Source organism: Pteropus medius, unplaced genomic scaffold (assembly GCF_902729225.1).
Source record: "Pteropus medius unplaced genomic scaffold, Ma_sr-lr_union100, whole genome shotgun sequence".
Taxonomy (NCBI): Eukaryota; Metazoa; Chordata; class Mammalia; order Chiroptera; family Pteropodidae; genus Pteropus; species Pteropus medius.
Genome location: NW_024352839.1, coordinates 426,546 through 446,410, shown reverse-complemented (window position 1 = coordinate 446,410; position 19,865 = coordinate 426,546). Strand labels below are relative to the sequence as shown.

General features: G+C 40.2%; 1 protein-coding gene across 2 annotated transcripts; it reads right to left on the bottom strand.

Annotated features, from left to right (window-relative positions):
- Positions 1 to 594: 594 nt before the first annotated feature.
- On the bottom strand, positions 595 to 2,319 carry COX7A1 (cytochrome c oxidase subunit 7A1). Of its 2 annotated transcripts, XM_039850220.1 has the most exons (4): positions 2,166 to 2,318; positions 1,400 to 1,486; positions 1,191 to 1,275; positions 595 to 732 (listed from the first exon to the last, which is right to left on the bottom strand). In XM_039850220.1, the coding sequence occupies exons 1-4, from the start codon at positions 2,178 to 2,180 to the stop codon at positions 677 to 679; spliced, it is 243 nt and encodes an 80-aa protein (XP_039706154.1). In that variant the 5' UTR covers positions 2,181 to 2,318; the 3' UTR covers positions 595 to 676. The 2 variants fall into 2 exon arrangements, with proteins under 2 accessions (XP_039706154.1, XP_039706153.1); XM_039850219.1 differs by lacking the exon at positions 595 to 732 and having other exon boundaries at positions 1,066 to 1,275; positions 2,166 to 2,319.
- Positions 2,320 to 19,865: the final 17,546 nt, after the last annotated feature.

Sequence of the window (19,865 nt, the reverse complement as noted above, 5' to 3'; positions counted from 1 at the left end):
GACCATCTTCATGTCTAACCCTAAGGCTGGATCTGCATGTCTCATAGTCCTTTTCTTGTCTTTTTTCTCATACTGGATCCCAGTTGAGCTGTAGCCTCATTCTTGCTGAAATGCCTAACAGGTTCTATGGAAACTGAGGCTGGGACCCAGAGGCCTGGGCCATCTCTGTTCCTGCTGCAAGAACAGGTCTGGTGGGAGGTGTCAGTGTCGTCCCTGGTTCTGTCCCCCAAGGCCATGTTTGCCCCACTCTCATCTTCTGTGCTTGAATTTGTCCTCACTTGCCTCTTTTGTCACAACCATTACTTAGCATCTTCCTTCCCGCACATGGGCTTCTGTAGGGAGAGAGGCTGCTATCCCAGGATACGGAGCCCCTGTCCCACTCAAGTACACCACCCCTGATCCCCAAGCCTTGAGGGGCATCCCAGGGGTGCCATTTGGGGTCTCCAACCACTCTGGGAGGGCTGAGAGGCAGTGACATCCTAGGAAATAGCCCTGGTCCAGCATGAGGGACTCAAGGCTGGGGCAATGGGCTATTCATAGGACTGAGATCACTTGCTACTGGAAGGACGGGCTGAGGGGCACATACACAAAGGCCAGAGCTGGGCTGGGTTCCTCAAGAAGCTAGCCCATTTATTGATGTTGATCAAGTCCCTCAGGTCCTGCAGGCTTCTTGGTCTCACTTTTTGTGGGGGAAGGAAGCCCAGCCAAGACAGTACAGGCTGTAGACAGTGCCTAGGGAAAGAGTGTAGGGAATACAGAATGAGACACTAATCGTTTTGCTGAACCACGCACCTCAGGCTTTTAAGCTTCTCAGCAAACTACCCTATCACTAGTCTAGATCTCAGCCCCAGTTCAGGCTCTAGCTCCCTCCCCAAACTGCACTTCAGGTGGGGAAATCCATGGTCCTTGATCCAAACCAGGCCCTGAGCTTTGTCTTAGCTCCAGCCTGGGACCCAGACCCCCTCGTAGGACAGAAGCCCAAACCCTAAGGAGCTCCCTCCCTATTTGCCAGCCTGGACTCCAGTACCATCCCCAAACCTGGCCAGTTTAGAACCCAGTCCTCTCCCTAAACCCCCCAGCTCATACGCTAGTCGGTTCTCTCCCAAACCCCAAGCTGGGAACCAGCCCCTTCCTCACTCCAGCTGGAGCTGGCCTCTTGAAGCTCAGGCCGAGCCTCGCCCTGCACTCACCTCCCAGACACAGCGCCATGGTCAGTCGGTACAGGATGTTGTCGGTTCCCCCGCCCTTCAAGTGCACCGGGAGGTCATTGTCCTCCTGGATGTTTGGGGCGTCCAATAAGAAAGGGGTGCTGGCTCTGGCGTAGACGTTGTCCCTCGCCTCCCACAGGATCGAGCTCGCAGCCTGGGACCTCCCCTCATCCCGCCCCCACCCGGCCTACCTGGAAGAGTTTCTGTTTCTCTGCTACTCGGTTCTCCAAGCGGTTCCGGGTAGTTGAGCTGAAGGAGCGCATCAGTGTCTGGGAAACCTGGTGGGGGAAGGGGTTGAAGGGTTTTGGAGGCACCGGGAGAGGCGTTTGGAAGTGGGTCCGGTGGGGGGAGAGGAGATGGTCCTATGTGACCGTCCCAAAGGCAAGATCAGAATTGCTAGCACGAGTGGGGGAAGGGGTCCTGTCAAGAAAGGCCCAGAAAGGGACTCGCGCCCAGAAGGGTCTGACTTGGAGATTACCAGGCTGTCTAGAGGGTCCTGGAAGAGGAGTGGACCCAAAGGGGAGGCTCATGATTTGCGGGTCCAAGTCCCGAGACATTTTTTTGGGAGGAGGGTTTCCTGGGAGAAGCCCAGGTCCTGGGAATTTCGGGACTTGATATGGGGTACCAAATGTGGTTTCCAGACAGCCTAAGAAATCCAGAGGAGGGGAAGGGGTATTAAATTCCAAGTGCCTGGGTCCCAAGGTGTTAAGGGATCCCTGGACGAAGGGGGAAAAGTTCAGACCCAGGGCTTTGGGCCATATTGGGAGTCCCTGGTTGTCTCAGAAGCTCTTGGATTGGGAGGTGAGTGGTGGGGGTCCCAAGCTGTTTAGGAGGGAGTCCCGAACCCTGAAGGGGGCTCACATTCCAAGGCCCCAGATTCTGGGATGTTTAGGGAGTGTTGATCGGGGTTAAGGCTTTCAGGGTAGGGGCCCCTGCCCGGCCCATGGGGGCCCTCACCCGCAGGGCCCTCATTCTGCGTCCTCTTCTTCGGCTGGAGTCACCTCCCCTCTCAGCCCAAGGACATACAGTGGCCTCCCCACCCCGGGAATCCCAGGCCACGCCCCGGCGCGCCACACGACACCGCTGTACTGGGATCAGGGAAGTGGGGTGGAGGCCGGGGAAATCCGGGCCTGAGAGGATTCGTCCAATAGGCGCGTGGAAAAGACGCTCCAACCTCGCTCCAGCCCCCAATGGTTGAGGCACCCATCTGTTACTCATCTAGGAATTTCCATTGGTCCAAGAGGAGAGGAGAGTAGTACCAGGGATTATATTTTTCTTTGTTTCTGCGGAAGTATCTGCCTGGGGCAGGTGCGTTTTCTCTCACATTTCATCCCTGCGGGTTGGTATTGGAGAGCGAGTGAGGTCGCAGGTGAACTGCGGTTGGAATTCCTTGTTCTATCTACGTAGACCGAATGATTGCACCTCTGAGTCTTAGTTCCCTTATTTGTAACGTGGGGCTAAGTCAGAATCTTAAAGATTTGTTGAGAGCATTACATGAGAGTATAACTGGCTAACAATTGTAACTGAGCTAATGAATATTGCACAAAAACAGCTAAGAGCCGTTACTTTTACTATTTTCTACCGGCAATGTTCATATATAAAATATTTTTATATTTAGTTAATTTTTGTTTTATCATGGAAAATTTCAACCACAAGCAGAACGGTAAAATGAATCTCCATCTTGGCTCCATCACCTGCTTCAGCATTTATCACCATTATAGTGTTTGTTTGTTTTTTAAAATTTTTTAATTAAGTTTATTGGGGTAACATTGGTTAATATAATTATATAATTTTCAGGTGTACATTATCATTTGAACCATTTTTCATGTTTCTCCCCACTCAACTCTTTTAATTGGTGTATTTTAAAGCAAATCCTAACATCGCATTTTATATTTACATATGCCTAACATACAAGGACTTAAAAAGGAAAATCCTAACCACCCACAATTTATGGATTGAATCTGGGATTAGAAGAAAAACCATTAAATTTTTTTTCTATTGTTAGTGGGATAATGGGTGAATTTTAAATAAGGTATGTGGATTAGACAATAACATATCAGTACTAATTTCCTGATTTTGACGGTTGTATAATCGTTATGTAACAAAGTTTTTAGGAACTACATGCCGAATTATTGGAGAGTAAAAGGGCATCATATCGGTAACTTACCAAAAAATGATTAAGAAACAAGTTATATATCTGTATTCTATCTGATTCTAATTCTGTCTGATTCTCATGTGCAGCCAGGGTTGAGCTCAGTTGCTCTAATAGTTTTAGCAACCAGCGATAATCCTGGCCTAGTCTAAAAGGTTCAAACAATCTCTTTTAAAAATTCCCTTAACATTTTCAAACTATGCTTATAAATTGAATGTGTTATATTTTTCCATTTACAAACTACAGTAGGCTAAATTATCAGAAGAATTTAATATTTAACAAATTTTACGAATCTAAAATTATAAACTTATTAATGTAGCTAATATTATAACATTAATTGTTACAAGAGCATACATAAACAGTAAAATTTCAACCAAAAGTCTGGATCCCACATTTTAAGTTGGAATTACAAGATTGATCTGTTATTTGAATAGGCCAATTTATCTTATATATTACAAATATTTAAAATATTCAGATACCCTAACACAAAAAATGTTAACACCATGATTTTGACTCTCTTAAATATTTCTATACTTAATTTTTATTAATTCAAAAATTTCCCCAGGTTAGATGATGTTTTACCCATATAGTAAGATGCTCAATATCATACCATCAGTTGTCATCAGGGCAATGCAAATTAAAGCCACAATGAGATACCATTACATGTCTAATGAGTGGCCCATATTAAAAAGACTGACCATATCAAATGCTGGTGAGGATGTGGAACAATTGTAACTCATACTATTGGTGAAAATGCAAAATGGTACACCTACTGTAGTGATCTGGGTCCAACCAAGAGATGGAAACAACCCACTAGGTTAAACAGGGAAGTTTAACATAAAGAATTATTGTAACATAAGAGTAACTATAAGATATAAGGAAACTCTATATGGTACCCTAGGTTTGAGGGAAGGTACTCAAAGAAGGAGAAATTGGGAAGGGGTTTAGACCTTATTGGAGAAGATGTGGTTTGGCCATCAGATAGCAAAGAAGTTTGCTACTTTAGCCAGGCTGGAGCTGGTCTGGAGTTGCTGGACAAATTATAGGTAAGCCTCCAGAGAGCAGGCAGAGGAGCAGGCAATCACCTGGTGGAATGTGCATGCAGTAGGAGTCCAACCCCAGTAGGGATGGAGGCCTTCAGGGCCTGTATATCATGGAGGCTTGGGAGGGGTGTTTGCAGAAGGAATAACTACTTTGTGTATGAGCTTTTGGACCACAGTCGGCTGGGTGCAGGCCACACGGGGCTTGCCAAGGGAATCTAGCAGGTGAGGGGCTTCTAAGGGAATACAGAGAGGTGGTTGTGTGTAGGTTGAGTCGGGGCTTGTCGAGGGATTTGACAGGCAGCTGTGGAAGGGTTGCCAGGCTGAAGTTGGGGTAGGTTCTGTGGGAAGTCACCTATGCCCCTGATGATGGCAGGCACCTGCCTGCACTAGAAATTGCAGGAAGCCTCTTCTTCCTGCTGTGTCACTCCAGTGCCCTCTGCTGAGAAAGTTTAACAATGTGCTGTCTTTAAAGGAGAAATGCTTAAGGGAATTCCATTGTTCATCACAGAGCATATACTGAACAGTGCATTTGGAGCTGAGAGGCAATAGATAACTGACACGGTCTACATCTTTGGCTACTCAGCCTCCATATGCACCTGTCTACACACATTTGAACTCCTTTACAATAATGCAACAATTCTATATTTTACCTATCCTTACAAGAGAAGTTTTTTGGACCAGAATTAGAAAATGCACAATCTTAAGTCATTGTATCCATCATAGGATATATTAATTACTCCTCAGATTCAGTCACAGTCTCACTGAATATTCTGTTACTTAAAGACTAAATTGTAATGTTAACCCCTAATAATAACTCATGTATAAAAGTAAAAAAAAAAAAAAAAAAAAAAGGAAAAAGAGAATGGTTAATATACACGAATAAACACTGTCATGTAACAAGTGTAGAGGAAATATGCAAATTCTTCCTTTCTGTAATTGGTCAGATCAGTGCTGATGTCCCTGGCTTTCTTCTTTAATTATCTTTTCATAGTTGCCTTACCTTCACAAGTCGACTGCTCTGTTCTTTACCCAGTGGAGCTGATCCAATCTTTCATTCCTAAAGGGTTCAAGTCCTTAGGCATCCTAAGTACCAGAGCCTGTTGATTTGTTCCAGCAAAGATATTACATCTGGGACAGCAGCTTCAATTGGAATAAACACCTAAGTTTACAATAGCCCACAGTCATTCTCCAAGATATTATTTTTTATACATTTTAAAGAAAATGGCAGATATCAGTATGCTTCCCCCAAACATTCTATTAACTGGATTGAGGGAGGAGAGGAGGCATCTGAAAAAATGCAAAGGAAAGGGCCTGCAGAAATGACTGACTTAGCTGGTTAAAACTGCTCTCTCCCCCAGTTCTGTCCAGTGCTCTCCAGCTGACATGTTTTTCCCATAGCTATGTCTCCCACTTCAAGGAAACTCCAGCTCACATTGTTGAATCATGGCTTGCCAACCAACTAATATTCTTCCTTATCTCTGTAGCTGTGTAGGAATAACAAGACTGTGTAAAACTGCTTGTTATGTTACAATTGGAGCTCAGCCTTTGGATAGGAATCCCCTGAGCAGGTGCCGGCATCAATAAGTGCTGCTTCCTGCTTATAGCCTAGGTGTCCCGTCTCTCTGTTCAAGAATCCTATAATGGTGCTGAGAACGCCAAGGTCGCGGATTCTACAAAACAAACGACTTGTAAGACCAGTGGTCTGGAAATTCCTCCCCACTTGCAGCTCCCCACCCGAATCTCCTCCCCGTCCCAGTCCTGAGTAAGGAGGCATATTTGAAACCTCAGACAAAGGAATCATGTGCCCCTTTCATGGACACTGCAGAAGTATGTAAACTGTAATAAATCTGACCAAAACGAGCTCGTGCATGGAGTTGTTAACCCCACGCACTCTGCCAGCCAATAAATTCTTCTTTAACAAAGTTGTCTGAGCATCCAAATTCCTACGTCAGGTGTTGCTTACTGCAACAAGACTACATTAACTTGACGGCCTAGATATTTGAAAGTATGAAAATAAGTGTTATCCTCTATGACTGGGAAGAAGGTAAATTAGAACCAAGTTTCTTAACAGCTTATTGGCCAATATATCAAATAGCTACATGAAAATAATAAGCACTAGACCTACATTCCTACAGGGAAACAATTACCTATAGCTGCAGAGCAACTGCCCTTTTAAATGGGGTGGGGAGGGCAGATTGCAAAACTAGCCCCTGTGCCTCTTTACAGTACATTTTGCAGCTCATTCCAATTTTGCCACTTCTCGAATCTAAGCTTGGCCATATGACTTGCTTTGGCCAAAAGCAATAGTGCATTAGCCATGTCGATTGAAAAATAACAGCTATTAGGTGTTTTGTCATGAAAAGGATGTATTTGGGAAAAAGAAAAGGTTGCATCCCAGAACATGCAGACGTGGCAAGCCACATGCACACTCTGGCCTGCGTGCCAAGAGGGAGGGGGACTTATAGAAGGGAAATAGAAGTTAATGGAAGGGGAAGTTAGAACCATCGAGCTTTATTATAAACATCTTCCTGCAGCGTTCTCGCGACTATGCAGAGCGTGACAGTTTCCATTAGGTGTAGCTCATCCCATAGATTTCCCAGACTGATTATGTTTGCTTAAAGTTCCAGTTCATCTTTATCAGCCATTTTCCTACTAACAGGATTTAAAAAACGCTTGCACATTGAGGCTTGCCCTCTTTCGCTACTACTCTTGGGAACCCTGTGACCACCAACATGTGAAAGAGCACAGATTAGCCTGCCCGGTGACAATGCACTGGGCCCAACACTCCTCATTGCTCCAGCTGAGATCGAGCCAACTGCTAGACATGAGTGAGGGCACCCTAGATCACCCAGCCCCAGCTGAGTAAGATCAGAACTGTCCAGGCAACCCACAGATTCATGAGAAATAATAGATGCTTTTTATTTGAAGCCACTAAGTTTTGGGTGGTTTGTTAGACAGCAAAAACTTACTGACATAGGGAGATGCATTTCTCCTTCATCAAAGTCCCCACCAAACCCTAATGTCTTACACCTGTTTTACTTATTTATTTTCCTTGCCTGGTCCTTGTAGGCATTTGAATTTGCCGCTCATGGAATAGGACTTGGTGTGGCAACTGTTTCCAACTGCGTCATGGCTTTCTGCTCCCCCATTCCTAATTTCTGAAGAGAAATCCTGGATCTCTCGCCTCCACCTACCTACCTCTCCTCCTCCCCATCACCTTCACCTCAGTCCAGGCCACCCTAACATCTTCCTTCCGGCTCAGTTTACTAGTCTCTTTTCTGGTCTCCCTGTATACATTGTAGCCATTATCGAGAGGATAATAAAACTTATCTCAACAAGAGGGCCAAAGATTACAGCCTGGACAAGGTCCCTATGTTACCGATGCCTCAGATTCTTGCAGTCTCCCAGGATGGAAATCAAGGGAGATCACCATGCACCAAAGTAGAAATAGAAAAAGTTTTATTGAGCTGTACACAAGAAAACCAGCACCGAGAAAGGAAAGAGACGGTTGGTTCGCTGAGGGAGTTGGTGGCAGAATTTTAAAGGGAGCTGGGTAGGACAAGAACTATGTAAAGGTGGAGGTTTCTTGGCATCTGTGCAGTGTGGCTACATGCTTCTTCATGCCTCGCATATCTCATCAGCCTGTTAAATCCCTACACCTGGGTGTGACTTTCTTTTTTTGTATTAAGATGAAGAAAGGGTCACACAGAGGGCACCTCTGAGCCCGATTGCACATGTGGAGCCAAAGGGAAAGTTTTTCCACCCTTGTAACCGGATCCTTAATAGTTAGCAAATCTGGGGTCTTTAATATTGATTGGTCTCCCTAGGGTGGGCGTCCTTGGGGCGGGGGCTTATCTAAGTATTAGCAGATAGGTCCTGTCTGTTCGACTCCACTGACTTGACGGCAGGAAGTTGCCTTTTTATCTCACCAATATTAAACTCCAAGGTGCCAGGAAGTTTGGAATAGTATCCATGGATAGAAGCAATGAAACCCTAGATCTTGAAAGCATCTCTAGGTCGCAAAAGCTAGAACGCCTGAGGCTATTTGGCTGTGAGAGAGATGTTATTTATATACCAATGGGCTGGAGACTCTTTCAGGAGGGAGGGGGACAGCTCTTCTATAAGCAGAGAAAAATGATCTTTTTGTATCTTGCCTAGGACAATTGACCTGGCTCTCATCATATTGCCCTAAGAGTAAGGACTAGGGCAGAAGGGAGCTGATGCACTTATTATTATTTACCCGGAGGTATTTAATAAGAAATCTGTCTCTGACCCATTATACCTCATGTGCATATTTATGATAAAATTAATACAAATGAATATTAAAAACTCAACCATCTGATTGAGTCACATGCACATTGTCTACTTCTTTCTGTCCTGAAACCAGTAAATTCTGCTTATTTATAATTTCTTCTCCTCTGTAACATTGGCTTGCAATTACAGGCATACCTTGTTTTATGGCTCTCCATTTTATTGTGCTTCATAGATGTTGAGTTTTTATAAACTGAGGGCAAGACCCTTCACCAGCAAAAAGATTACAACTCACTTTATTTCAGTAGTCTGGAACTGAACCCACGATTATCTCCAAGGTATGCCTGAATCTCTTTAGTGACCCTTATGGCATGATCTTTAAATTTTGGATTATAACAGCTTCCTTACCAGCCTTTTCTATAATTTTTGTTCAAAATGCTGAGAGAACTTGATTGGTTTAGATCACCTTTCTGTGCTAGGCCATGTGGTTGGCTTTCAGCAGCCTGTGCGTGAGAAGCCAAGTACAGTCAGTGTTGACTGAGGATATCAGGACTACTAGGCAGCAGGAGTGGGCAGAAGTATGGCCAGAGCAAGCAATGATTGGCTTCCTCAGTACAATGGAGTCTCCTTTTACCTGGGGTTACGTTCAAAACTCAGTGCCTGAGGTGTATAGTTAAAACGTCCCTTGAAAATACCTTAAGATGACATCATATTGAAAAGTAAGATACAATCTTTCATTAGTCAAGCATAGCCCTTTTTCCTCCCATGTTGACACAGATTGTCATGGCTTTTACTAAACATCAGTGTTAGCTTTGGGTTCAGAAACCATGTTGAATGAAAAATACACTTGATTCACACTCAGCCAGGTGAGAGGTAGAAACCAAGGGAGGAGTAGATTACTGCCCCATATCTCACAATCACTTGGTGGCATCGCTGCTTAGTGAGTGGAATGGAGGGCAGGATAATTTTTCTTGTTTAAATATCCTTGTGATATCTTCGGTTTATTGTGAATCCATAGTTAACTCTGCATAAGTTAAGCATGTGTACAAAATGACTCCACTGCTTAGCAACTGTCTTTGCTTCTTTGTAACTTACCTCCACCTGCAGGCTCAGTTCTTCACCCTGGAAAATAGTGCAGCTGCTTTATTGATCTCTGTTGACTTTAGACTTCCTAGCTGATATTGCATCCCTAGCACCTGGCACATGGGTGAACTCCATAAATATTTGTTGAAGGAAATGTAATACAATCCAAATGTTCTCTAACGTCCACCACTTAATAAAGTAGGACTTCAGTGCTTCTCCTAGCTTCTAGCCATCTCTAGATATTTCTGGGGATCCCCAGAGAGTGGCCATATATGTGCCCACCCACTCAGATATCCCCTGTTATCTGCAGCTGTAGCATCAGTGTTCAGGGAAGAAAATAAAAATCTGTGTAGGGTTGGATACCAGAAAGGCCATGAGGATATGTGCATTGGATCTTGACCCTCCCTACACCCAATCCCAGGTCCCCAGAAGGCAGAAGAACAGGCAGCCAAGAACCTGTCTCAGGGCGGCAGAGGTGGGAGGAGAGAATGCGGAAATCCCTGATGCATTGTCCTCTGTCCCAACTCAAAACACAAAATCAAAGATAACATTATGAAGAATTTCAAGATGCAACCGCTGAGCATTTAACCCCAAACATGCAGCCCTTCCGAGTGTGGGATCCTATGTGGCAGCACTGGAACAGGTCTTGCTTCTAGGTTACTTTTCCAGGAATGACTCAGAACATCTCAAAACTGACCTGGGAAAGCTGCTGCTCTGAAGCTGCCCCTGCTATCATGAAGTTTAGAACACCTTGGGTCAGGATCCAGAAGCTGCTGCTGTCACGCGCAGGTCTCCTTTCGGAATGGTTTTGTCAACGTGCCGGAGAAAAGGGCTCAGACTCAGGAGAAAGAGTCAGGTGGAGGGTGTAAGCTATGCTGCCCTTCATTAGTTAGCATGAAGACTTTGTTGCTTTAATTAAAAGGTACCAAAATACTGTGATTTAGAGAACATGAAACTAACTGATATACCAACCATTCTCAATACGTGAACCTTATTTGGATCTTGATATGAACAAATAGTTTTAAAAAAATTATGACATTTTTAAGACAATTGGAAATTTGAACAATGATTGACTTTTCCCTCAACATTTTATTATGAAAAATTCAAAGATACAGGAAAAGCGAAGGCATCTTATAGTGAACACTCATATACCCTCCACCTAGATTCTATAATAAACATTTTGCTACATTTGCTTTATCACATATTTAGTCATCTATGTCTCTATTGGTCATCAATTCATATCATGTTTTGATATATTTCAAAGTAAATTGCAGATATCAGTATTCTTTCCCCCAATATTTCAGCATGTGTCATTTCATGCCTGCATATTTCATTATATAAATAATTTGAAAATTTTATGTGATACTGCTATTACGGTTGTGTTAAAAAAAAAAGTCCCTATATTTTAGCAATACATACTCAATATGTATTTTGGTATGATGTCTAGTGCATTACTTCTCTACTGCCGGTTAACAAATTAACTCAAAATGTAGCAGTTTAAATCAACAATAAACATTAATTACCTCACACAGTTTTTGTGGATCAGAGGTCTGGGGATGGTTTAGCTGTTGCTCAAGGTACAGGTGGGCAGGAACCCACTGCATTTGCCTGTTGTGGGTGGAGAGAGAGACTGACCCCGGCAGCCTTCTTGGTCCAGAACCAAGCTTTGATGTCAGTCACTCTGCTGGCATCTCGCGGCAGGCATAGAACAATTGCCCTTCCCATCTGGACTTTCCCACATTCTAATCCTGTTTGACGGTGTTTTAGGACTTGCTTTTAAAATGTTTAACTTTTATTCACCCAGTTCCTGAATAGATCATAAATTCACGTGGTGTAAATTTCCTAGGAGTAAACAGGGAGGAAAGTCTTCTTTCCTTGAGGCCCTCTGAGTTCCTTTCCAGGGGAACCATTCCATGTTGTTTTATCTTGTGTATACTTCCAGGAAAATTTTATGCATATACAAAAAACAAAAACAAATCCCCAACACCCCCCAAAACACAACGTCCCCCGAATATATGCAGCCTTTCCCAGTCATAAAAGGATAATTTGTTTCTGAAATCAGCAAATTCATTCAGCAATATTTATTGGTCCTAATTTGAACGAATGATATGTATATGTTTTGAACAAACAAAAGTAAAAACAGATGTATGACCCAATGGGAAAATGTGAATACTGACCAGATATTTTATTATATTAAGGAATTAATATTAATTGTTTGGATGTGATATGGCATTATTACATAAAGATGTAATAATGTATTTATTGATGAAATGATATGATGTCTTGATTTGATTTAAAATTCATCAAGGGGGAAAAGTGAGTGGAAATATAGATAAAGGAAGTTTGTGGAGGCTGGGCGTTAGGAACAGGTGTGTATGTTCATTATTCCATTTACTCTATTTTTGCGTGTGTTTGGAATTTTCTGTTTGGAATTTTCCATGATTAAAAATTTAAATACAGTGCCAGGCACTGTTCTAGACACTGGGGATTAGCAGTGAACAAAACAGAAAAAAAACTATACATTCATGTAGCTAACATTCTAGTGGGATAATAATGGCTAACATTTATTGAGGGTTTACCAAATGTGAGGCTCTGTTGTAAGCTTTTTGGAGTTTTCATATCAGTACATAAATACTTCCCATACTCTTTATATTTCTTTTTTAGGTTCTCAGTATTCTAGCATATGGATTTTCCACAGTTCACTTAGCTAGTCAGTTTGTTAAGGTTAAATGGACTATTAAGTAGTTTTTGTTTAAGCAGTATTTATAAACTTTGTTTTTAAATCTCATCTGCCTATTTTTTTTTTTTGTCTTTTAATTTGGCCATTTACATTTAACTTATTATATAGTTGGTTTTAAATTTATTTTTTATTTTTCACCTATCCTCTTTTCCTTTTATTCCCATTTTTTGTCTTGTTTTGTATTCATAAACAGTATTTATTATTCTGTTTCTTGCTCTTAGCTATTTATAAATTTTTTTTCTCTTAAAGGTTGCCCTAAGTATTATATAATTCATCCTTTAATATTTGTTGTTGTTGAAAATAACTTTTTATTACTAAAGCAAAATTGCTGAGGTGCTGTCTCACTCATTTTTACTTGGTAAAAAGATTTATACAATTGCCTTTATAAATGTTGGTCATAAATAATTCAATTGTTTTCTGATAGAGGTAAGAGTTTTAAATACACAGTTATGCACTTTTGTTAGAAGTGCTTTCTACAGGTCAAGAAGAGAGGCCTCCAAGGTTTCTGATGAGAAATCTGCTGATAATCTTGAGGGACCCTTGTACATAACAGTGTGTCTTTTGGCAGATTTATAATGTGTCTTAGCGTAGGTCTCTGAGTTCATCCTGTTTTAACTTCCTTGAGTTTTTTGGATGTTTATATTCATGTATTTCATTGAATTTGGGAAGTTTTTGGCCATTATTCTCTTTCCTCTTCCTAGGACTCCCACAATACGTATAATAGCCTGATTATACGATGTCTTGCAGATCTCTTAGGGTCTGTTCATTTTTCTTCAACCTTTTTTCTTTCTGTTCCTCAGACTCAATATGTTGCCCTATCTTCAAGTGCACTGATTCTTCTGCCTGCTCAAATCTGCTTTTGAATCCCTCTAGTGAATTTTTCATTTCAGCTCTTGCACCTTTTATCCCCAGTATTTATCTTTGGTTCTTTTATATATTTTAAATTAATTAATTAACTAACTAATTAATTAATTAATTAACTAATTAATTAATTACTTAAATTTATCTTTTTTGCCTACAGCACCTGGTCTTCCTAGATGGTCTAATTGTAGCTACCAGCCCCCGATAGACACACGGATCACTAGAAATCAGTGAGTTATAGGAAACACACTCTTTATTCAGCCAGCTGGGTCTGCCAGGGGCATGCAGACCCCAAATTAAGCAGCCCCGAAATGTAGAGGTACAGGGTTTTTAAGCCCGAAATCCCATTCCTCATTCTGTCTTAAACACAAAGATCTATTTTTCTTCTATTTACTAACTGTCAACCCACAGGTCAGTTGTGCAAGTGGGAGTACAGAAGCAGAAAGCTTATTGTTAGAATTTTATGTTCCTATGGGCGATAGCCAAGCAGTAATTAGCTAGCACAGTGTCCTATCAAAGTATTAACCAGGCCCAGCCCTGCTTAGCTTCCGAGATCAGACGAGATTTGGTGTGTTCAGGGTGGCATGGCCAGAGACTCCTTTTTATATTTTTTATCTCTATTGATATTTCCATTTTGCTCACACATCATTTTCTTGACTTTGTCCACATTTTGTTTCAGCTGTCTAAACATCTTTAAGACAGTTGTTTAAAGTCTTGTCTGTAAGTTTATCATCTGGTCTTTCTCAAAGATTGTTCCTATTTTTCTCCTTTGAATGCCATACTTTTCTGTTCCTATATGTCTTGTGATTTAAATACATACATACATATATATAAATTATAGTTGACATATAATATTAGTTTCAGATGTACAACATAGTAATTTGACATTCATATACTTTATGAAGCAATCACCATTAGTTTAGTAACCATCCACTGCCATACAACATTATGATATTATTGACTATGTTCCCTGTGCTCTACATTACATCCCTGTGATTTATTTTATAACTGGAAGTTTTTTATTTCTTAATCCCTCTCATCTTTTTGCCTATCACCCCATCTCCCTACCCTCTGGCAACCAACAGTTTGTTTTCTATATCTATGAGTCTATTTCTTTGTCCATGTGTTTTGTTTTTTAGATTCGACATGTAAATGAAATCATATGGTAATTATCTTTTCTGTCTAACGTATTTCACTTAGAATAATATTCTCTAGGTCTATCCATGTTGTCATAAATGGCAAGATTTCAGTGTTTTATGGCTGAGTAATGCTCTATTGTGTATGTGTGTGTGTGTGTGTGTGTGTGTGTGTGTGTGTGTGTGTGTATATATACACACATACCATATCCTCATTATCCAGCCTTCCATCAGTGGACACTTAGGTTGCTTCCATATCTTGGCTATTGTAAATGACACTGCAATGCTGCAATGAACATAGGGTTGCACATATCTTTTCGAATTAATGTTTTCATTTTCTTTGGATGAATGCCAAGGAGTGGAATTGCTGAATCATATAGTAGTTCTATTTTTAATTTTTTGAGGAACCATAGTGGCTGCACCAATTTACAATCCCACCAGCAATGCACAAGGGTTCTCTTTTTTCCACATCCTCTTCAGCACTTGTTATTCATTGTCTTTTGATAATAGCCATTCTGACAGGTATGAAGTGATATCTCATTGTGGTTTTGATTTGCATTTCTCTGATGAGTCATGATGTTGAGCATCTTTTCATGTTTCTCTTGGCCATCTGTATATCTTCTTTTGGGAAGTGTCTTTTCAGGTCCTCTGCCCATTTTTAAACTGGATTTTTTTGTTTTTTGATGTTGAGTTATATGGGTTATTTGGATAGTAATCCCTTATTATATATGTCATTTGCAAATATCTTCTCCCACTTAGTAGGTTACCTCTTGTTTTATTGATGGTTTCCTTTGACATGCAAAAGCCTTTTAGTTTGATGTAGAGCCATTTGTTTATTTTTGCTTTTTTCTCCTTTGCCCAAGGAGAAATATTCAAATAAATATTGCTACAACTGATGTCAAAGAGTTTACTGCCTATTTTCTTCTTGGAGTTTTATGATATGAGATATTACATTTAAGTCTTTAATCCATTTTGAGTTTATTTTTTCCTATGGTGTAAAAGAGTGATTTAGTTTTTTTCATTAATTTTTTGCATATATCTGTCCAGTGTTCCCAAGACCATTTATTGAAGAAACTATCTTTTCTCTGTTGCATATTCTTGCTTCCTTTGTTGCACGTCTTGTGATGTTTGGGGTTGAAAATTAGACTTTTAAATTTTATAATGTGGTACCTCTGGAAACCAGAATCTCTCTCTTCCCCAGGTTTTTTGTTTGTTTGTTTGTTTTTCTTTTTAGGTGAGGCAACCCTAGGTTGACCTCACAGATTGTAAAGACCTGGTCAGCTTACAATCCCTTATTTGTTTGTTTGTTTGTGTGTTTGTTTGTTTATTATGCCTATAGCACTTCATTCCTGGGTGGTCTCCCATCCGAGTACTAACCAGGACCAACCCTGCTTAGCTTCTGAGATCAGACGGGATTGAGCTTGTTCAAGGTAGCATGGCCGTAGATGGTTTGTTGTTCTTTTGATTGTTGCAGGGTATCTCTGTGCCAAGAATCAGACTGAGGTGTAAACTTAAGGTCTTCTCAGATCTTTTCTGAGCTTATTTTTTACTCTGGGCATGTGTGGTGACTTTCTAAATTTTCTCAGGTATTGTTTTGATTTTAAATATCTCATTCTTTAAATGGCTAGCTCACAAAAGGAGAAAATGGGAAAAATAAAAGGAAAACAAAACAAAATGCAATAGGCACTGTCTCATTAAATCTCTTAGCAGCCACTTCAACTGGTGGAGCTACAACAATGATGACCTGCTTTTGTGCCTGCACTTTCATAATCTGAAGCAGCAATCTGCTGTGAGAACACAGATTCCCAATATTTGGAGGACAAAGTCCTTATTGGCCACTTTGGCTCCATCAAGTCTCTCTAGGAGTGTTGGTTTGGCTCCCTGCCATGGGGCTGGGGGGTCGTGGATGGGTAGTTGTTACCACATTAACAGCTGAAATTGACAAAAATTCACAATTTGCCAGCCAAGACTTCCTCTGGATGCTATGAGCCTCCAAATAAACTCCAGAGTTCTAGAATAGTTACATCAGATTCTTCCAGTATAATTGTTGTCTGTGTGGAGAGACATATTCCTGGCATTTCTGAATCTGCCATTTTCCCTGACACCACCCAACCATCCTACTTTCTGGCCCTATGAGTTTGACTACTCTATGTAAGTACCTTATATAAAATGGAATAATACACCATTTATCCTTTATATCTGGCTTATGTCAATTACTATAATGTCTTACATGTTAAAGTATGTGTCAGAATTTCATTCTTAAGGTTGAACAATATTCCATTGTATGAATATACCATATTTTGTTTACCCACCTATTATTAATGGTTTTTTATTTGTGCAAAGATGAAAAGCCTTGTTCACACAAGTAAGTGGACATAAGTGTAATAATTATGTGGAAATAATGGCAACACATTTTTCATGTATCCATGGATATTATTTTTTAACATTATTCAAAATGATAACATACTTTATGCTTTTCATTCATTCTTCCATATAAATGAATCATTCTTCAATACAAACTAAACTCATTATAATATTTGTTCTCTTCTTTTGACAGCAGGTCAAAAGACAGAATTATTGAGCAAATGTTTTGAAAAGCAAAAGAGTCTTTTATCTAAAAATTTTTCTTTAATGTTTAAAATTCTCTTTTGGAAAGTAATGATTAAAATTAAAACAGAAACAAGATATAACAGACAGGATTTTAAGGAATATTTGTTATTTTACTTGAACTATCTTAACATTGTTCTTTTCAATATATTGCAATAATGTTGGTGATTATCTTTAAGTTTTGCTTGTCATAATTTCCTTTGGAGTCCTTGAATATGTTCCATGCTTTGAAACATACAATTTCCCTCTCTACCTTCAAGACAATTCATTAAGAATGACAAGAGTAACAGTTAAAAGTGCCGATTTTGTTGTTAAACAGCAACTTTGACAATACCTGCCAAATGAAATAATATTTCAAGTAGAAAAATGTATATCTCATTTTCTCAGTTAACCTACTTAGTATTGTCCCTCATGACAATCAACAAATTTCAGTATTATAGCTCCAATCTTTGAATAAAATATATTATTTCAAAAATTTAGCTCTTTGATGAGCTTCCTTTCAACAATTCTTGCAGCATTTTCAGATGCATCTCAGAAGAATCTCTTTGAGTGCCAAAGCTTTGTCAAATAAAGAATTGTTCCTACAATTCTTCCAACAATTTAATAACTCCACTATGTTTTCTGGTCATATTTGTATCTCCATCACTTGTAATTCCTTTACAACTTTTCCAGTTTAATCAGTTTAATGTAAACTGATTAACAATTTCTTTTTCTAATCCTGGTAGTATATTTGATCCTGTGACTATAAAGTGAAATTTAAATATAAATAAATCTCCATAAATTGTCTTGCCTGATATGTAACATAAAATGAAAAGAATTGTGCAATTTGGAGTATTAGTCAATGGAAATAGATGGTTAGATTTATGCCTGACTTATGGCCTGAAAAGAATTGCTTCTCAATATTCTGCAGCAGTATAAACTTGATGAGATGCAGTCTTACCACCGAGGGGTAGAGTTTCTAATTTATCAGCTGATTTATCATTGAAAAATTATACACACTATATCCATATACTAAAATAGAATAAAAATTTTGGCTGATATCTTTCCATACCAAATGCAAGTAAATCCAATAAAAATAAGACTTTTCATTAACAATTAAACTATTGAGTTGAGCACTTTGACCTTTTTCTTTCTCTGAAAATATCAGGACTCATCACTCAAACTCCAAAGGAAGCAGACTCTGACAGATTGGCATGCAGGAAGTTTATCAGGTACTAGCAAGGGATCAACATCTGTTGGGTGGTGAAGGCAGCAGGACTGGTTTGGGGCAGAAGTTGGGCTTCAATGCATTCACAAGGCCTTAGTCAGCACTATGGGGAGCTGTGGAACTGGGGTGGGATGGCACTACAGAGCTGCCCAATTTAGACAATGGGACTGATGAGCCTTTATATCCCCACCCATTAAATGAGGGCCATAATTGTAGGAAAGGCTAAGTCGAAACACTGGAATTTCCATTCCCATTAAAGACAGTAAATCACAAGCAATACTACTTCCTTGCAGAAACTGCAAAAATTAATGCTATAATAGAAGACTTGAAAGAAGCAGGGGTAGTGATACCTATCACATCTTCATTTATATCATCAGTTTGGCTGAACTATTGCAAACATAACCAAATGGTGGTTCCAATTGTAGCTAATTCCCCACATGTAGTATTTTTACTAGAGAAAAAAGAAGAAAGCAAAGAAAGAAAGAAAAAAAGGAAGGAAGGAAGGAAGGAAGGAAGGGAAGGAAGGAAGGGAAGGAAGGAAGGAAGGAAGGAAGGAAGGAAGGAAGGAAGGAAAGAAGAAAGAAAGAACGTATCCTCAGGCACATGGGATGCAGCTATTGACCTGTTTATGCCTTTTTCTCTATATCAATTTGGAAGAACTACCAGAATCAATTTTATTTTATCTGTATATCTTCACAGTGTTGCCTCTGGACTATTTAACTATAAAATAGTCTACAGAGATCACATCACCCTGTAAGGTTACTTTCTATAGAATCCCTTTTTTCCTCCACAGAAAAAGAGGGACAAAGGTTGGTAGGTCTCTTTAAATTTTAGAGGCAACATATATGACATGTGAATGTGCTACTTCAGCCCAACTTCAGAGTCACATTTAAATCTGCAAGTTTCAAGTGGGTATCAGAACAAGAGAAGGCTCTAGAGAGAGTTCAGGCTGCAGTACAAGTCTTTCTACCATGGGGGCCTTATGATCCAGCAGATCCAAAAGTTACTGAAGTGTCTACAGCAAAGAAGGATACTGTAGTGAGGTTCCAAAAAGCACCACAGGAGAATCATGAAGCAGACCTCTAGAATTTTGGAGCAAGTGTATGTCCTCCTTTGCAGATAGTCATTCTCTTTTTGAAAAACCGCTTTTGCCTTGCTACTGGGCCTGGGTAGAAACTAAAACCCTAACTGCGGGACATCAGATGGCTGTTTATCCTGAGCTTCTCATCATAAGCTGTGTGTTGTCTGGTCGATCTGGCCATAAGGTAGGATATGATCAGCAGCAATCTATCATCAAATAAAAATGGTACATAAGAGATTGAGCACGGGCAGGTCCAAAAGGTACAAGTAAATTGTATGATCAGGTGGCTCAGACTCATATGACACAAACTCCTATGGCTTTGACTCCTCTCCCTCAATTCATGCTTATGATTACCTGGAGTGTTCTTTACAACTGGTTGATTGAGGAAGGAAAAACTCGAGCTGGTTCACAGATGGGTCTGAATGATATGCTGGTACTATCTGAAAGTTGATAGCTATAGCATTAGAACTTTATTTAGAGGTGACCCTGAAGGACA

Bases quoted from the DNA above. Each gene is read 5' to 3' on its own strand.
- COX7A1 (XM_039850219.1), bottom strand. The intron at 1,276-1,399 runs GTAGGCCGGGTG...CCAAACATCCAG, and splicing joins AGAAACAGAAACTCTTCCAG to GAGGACAATGACCTCCCGGT.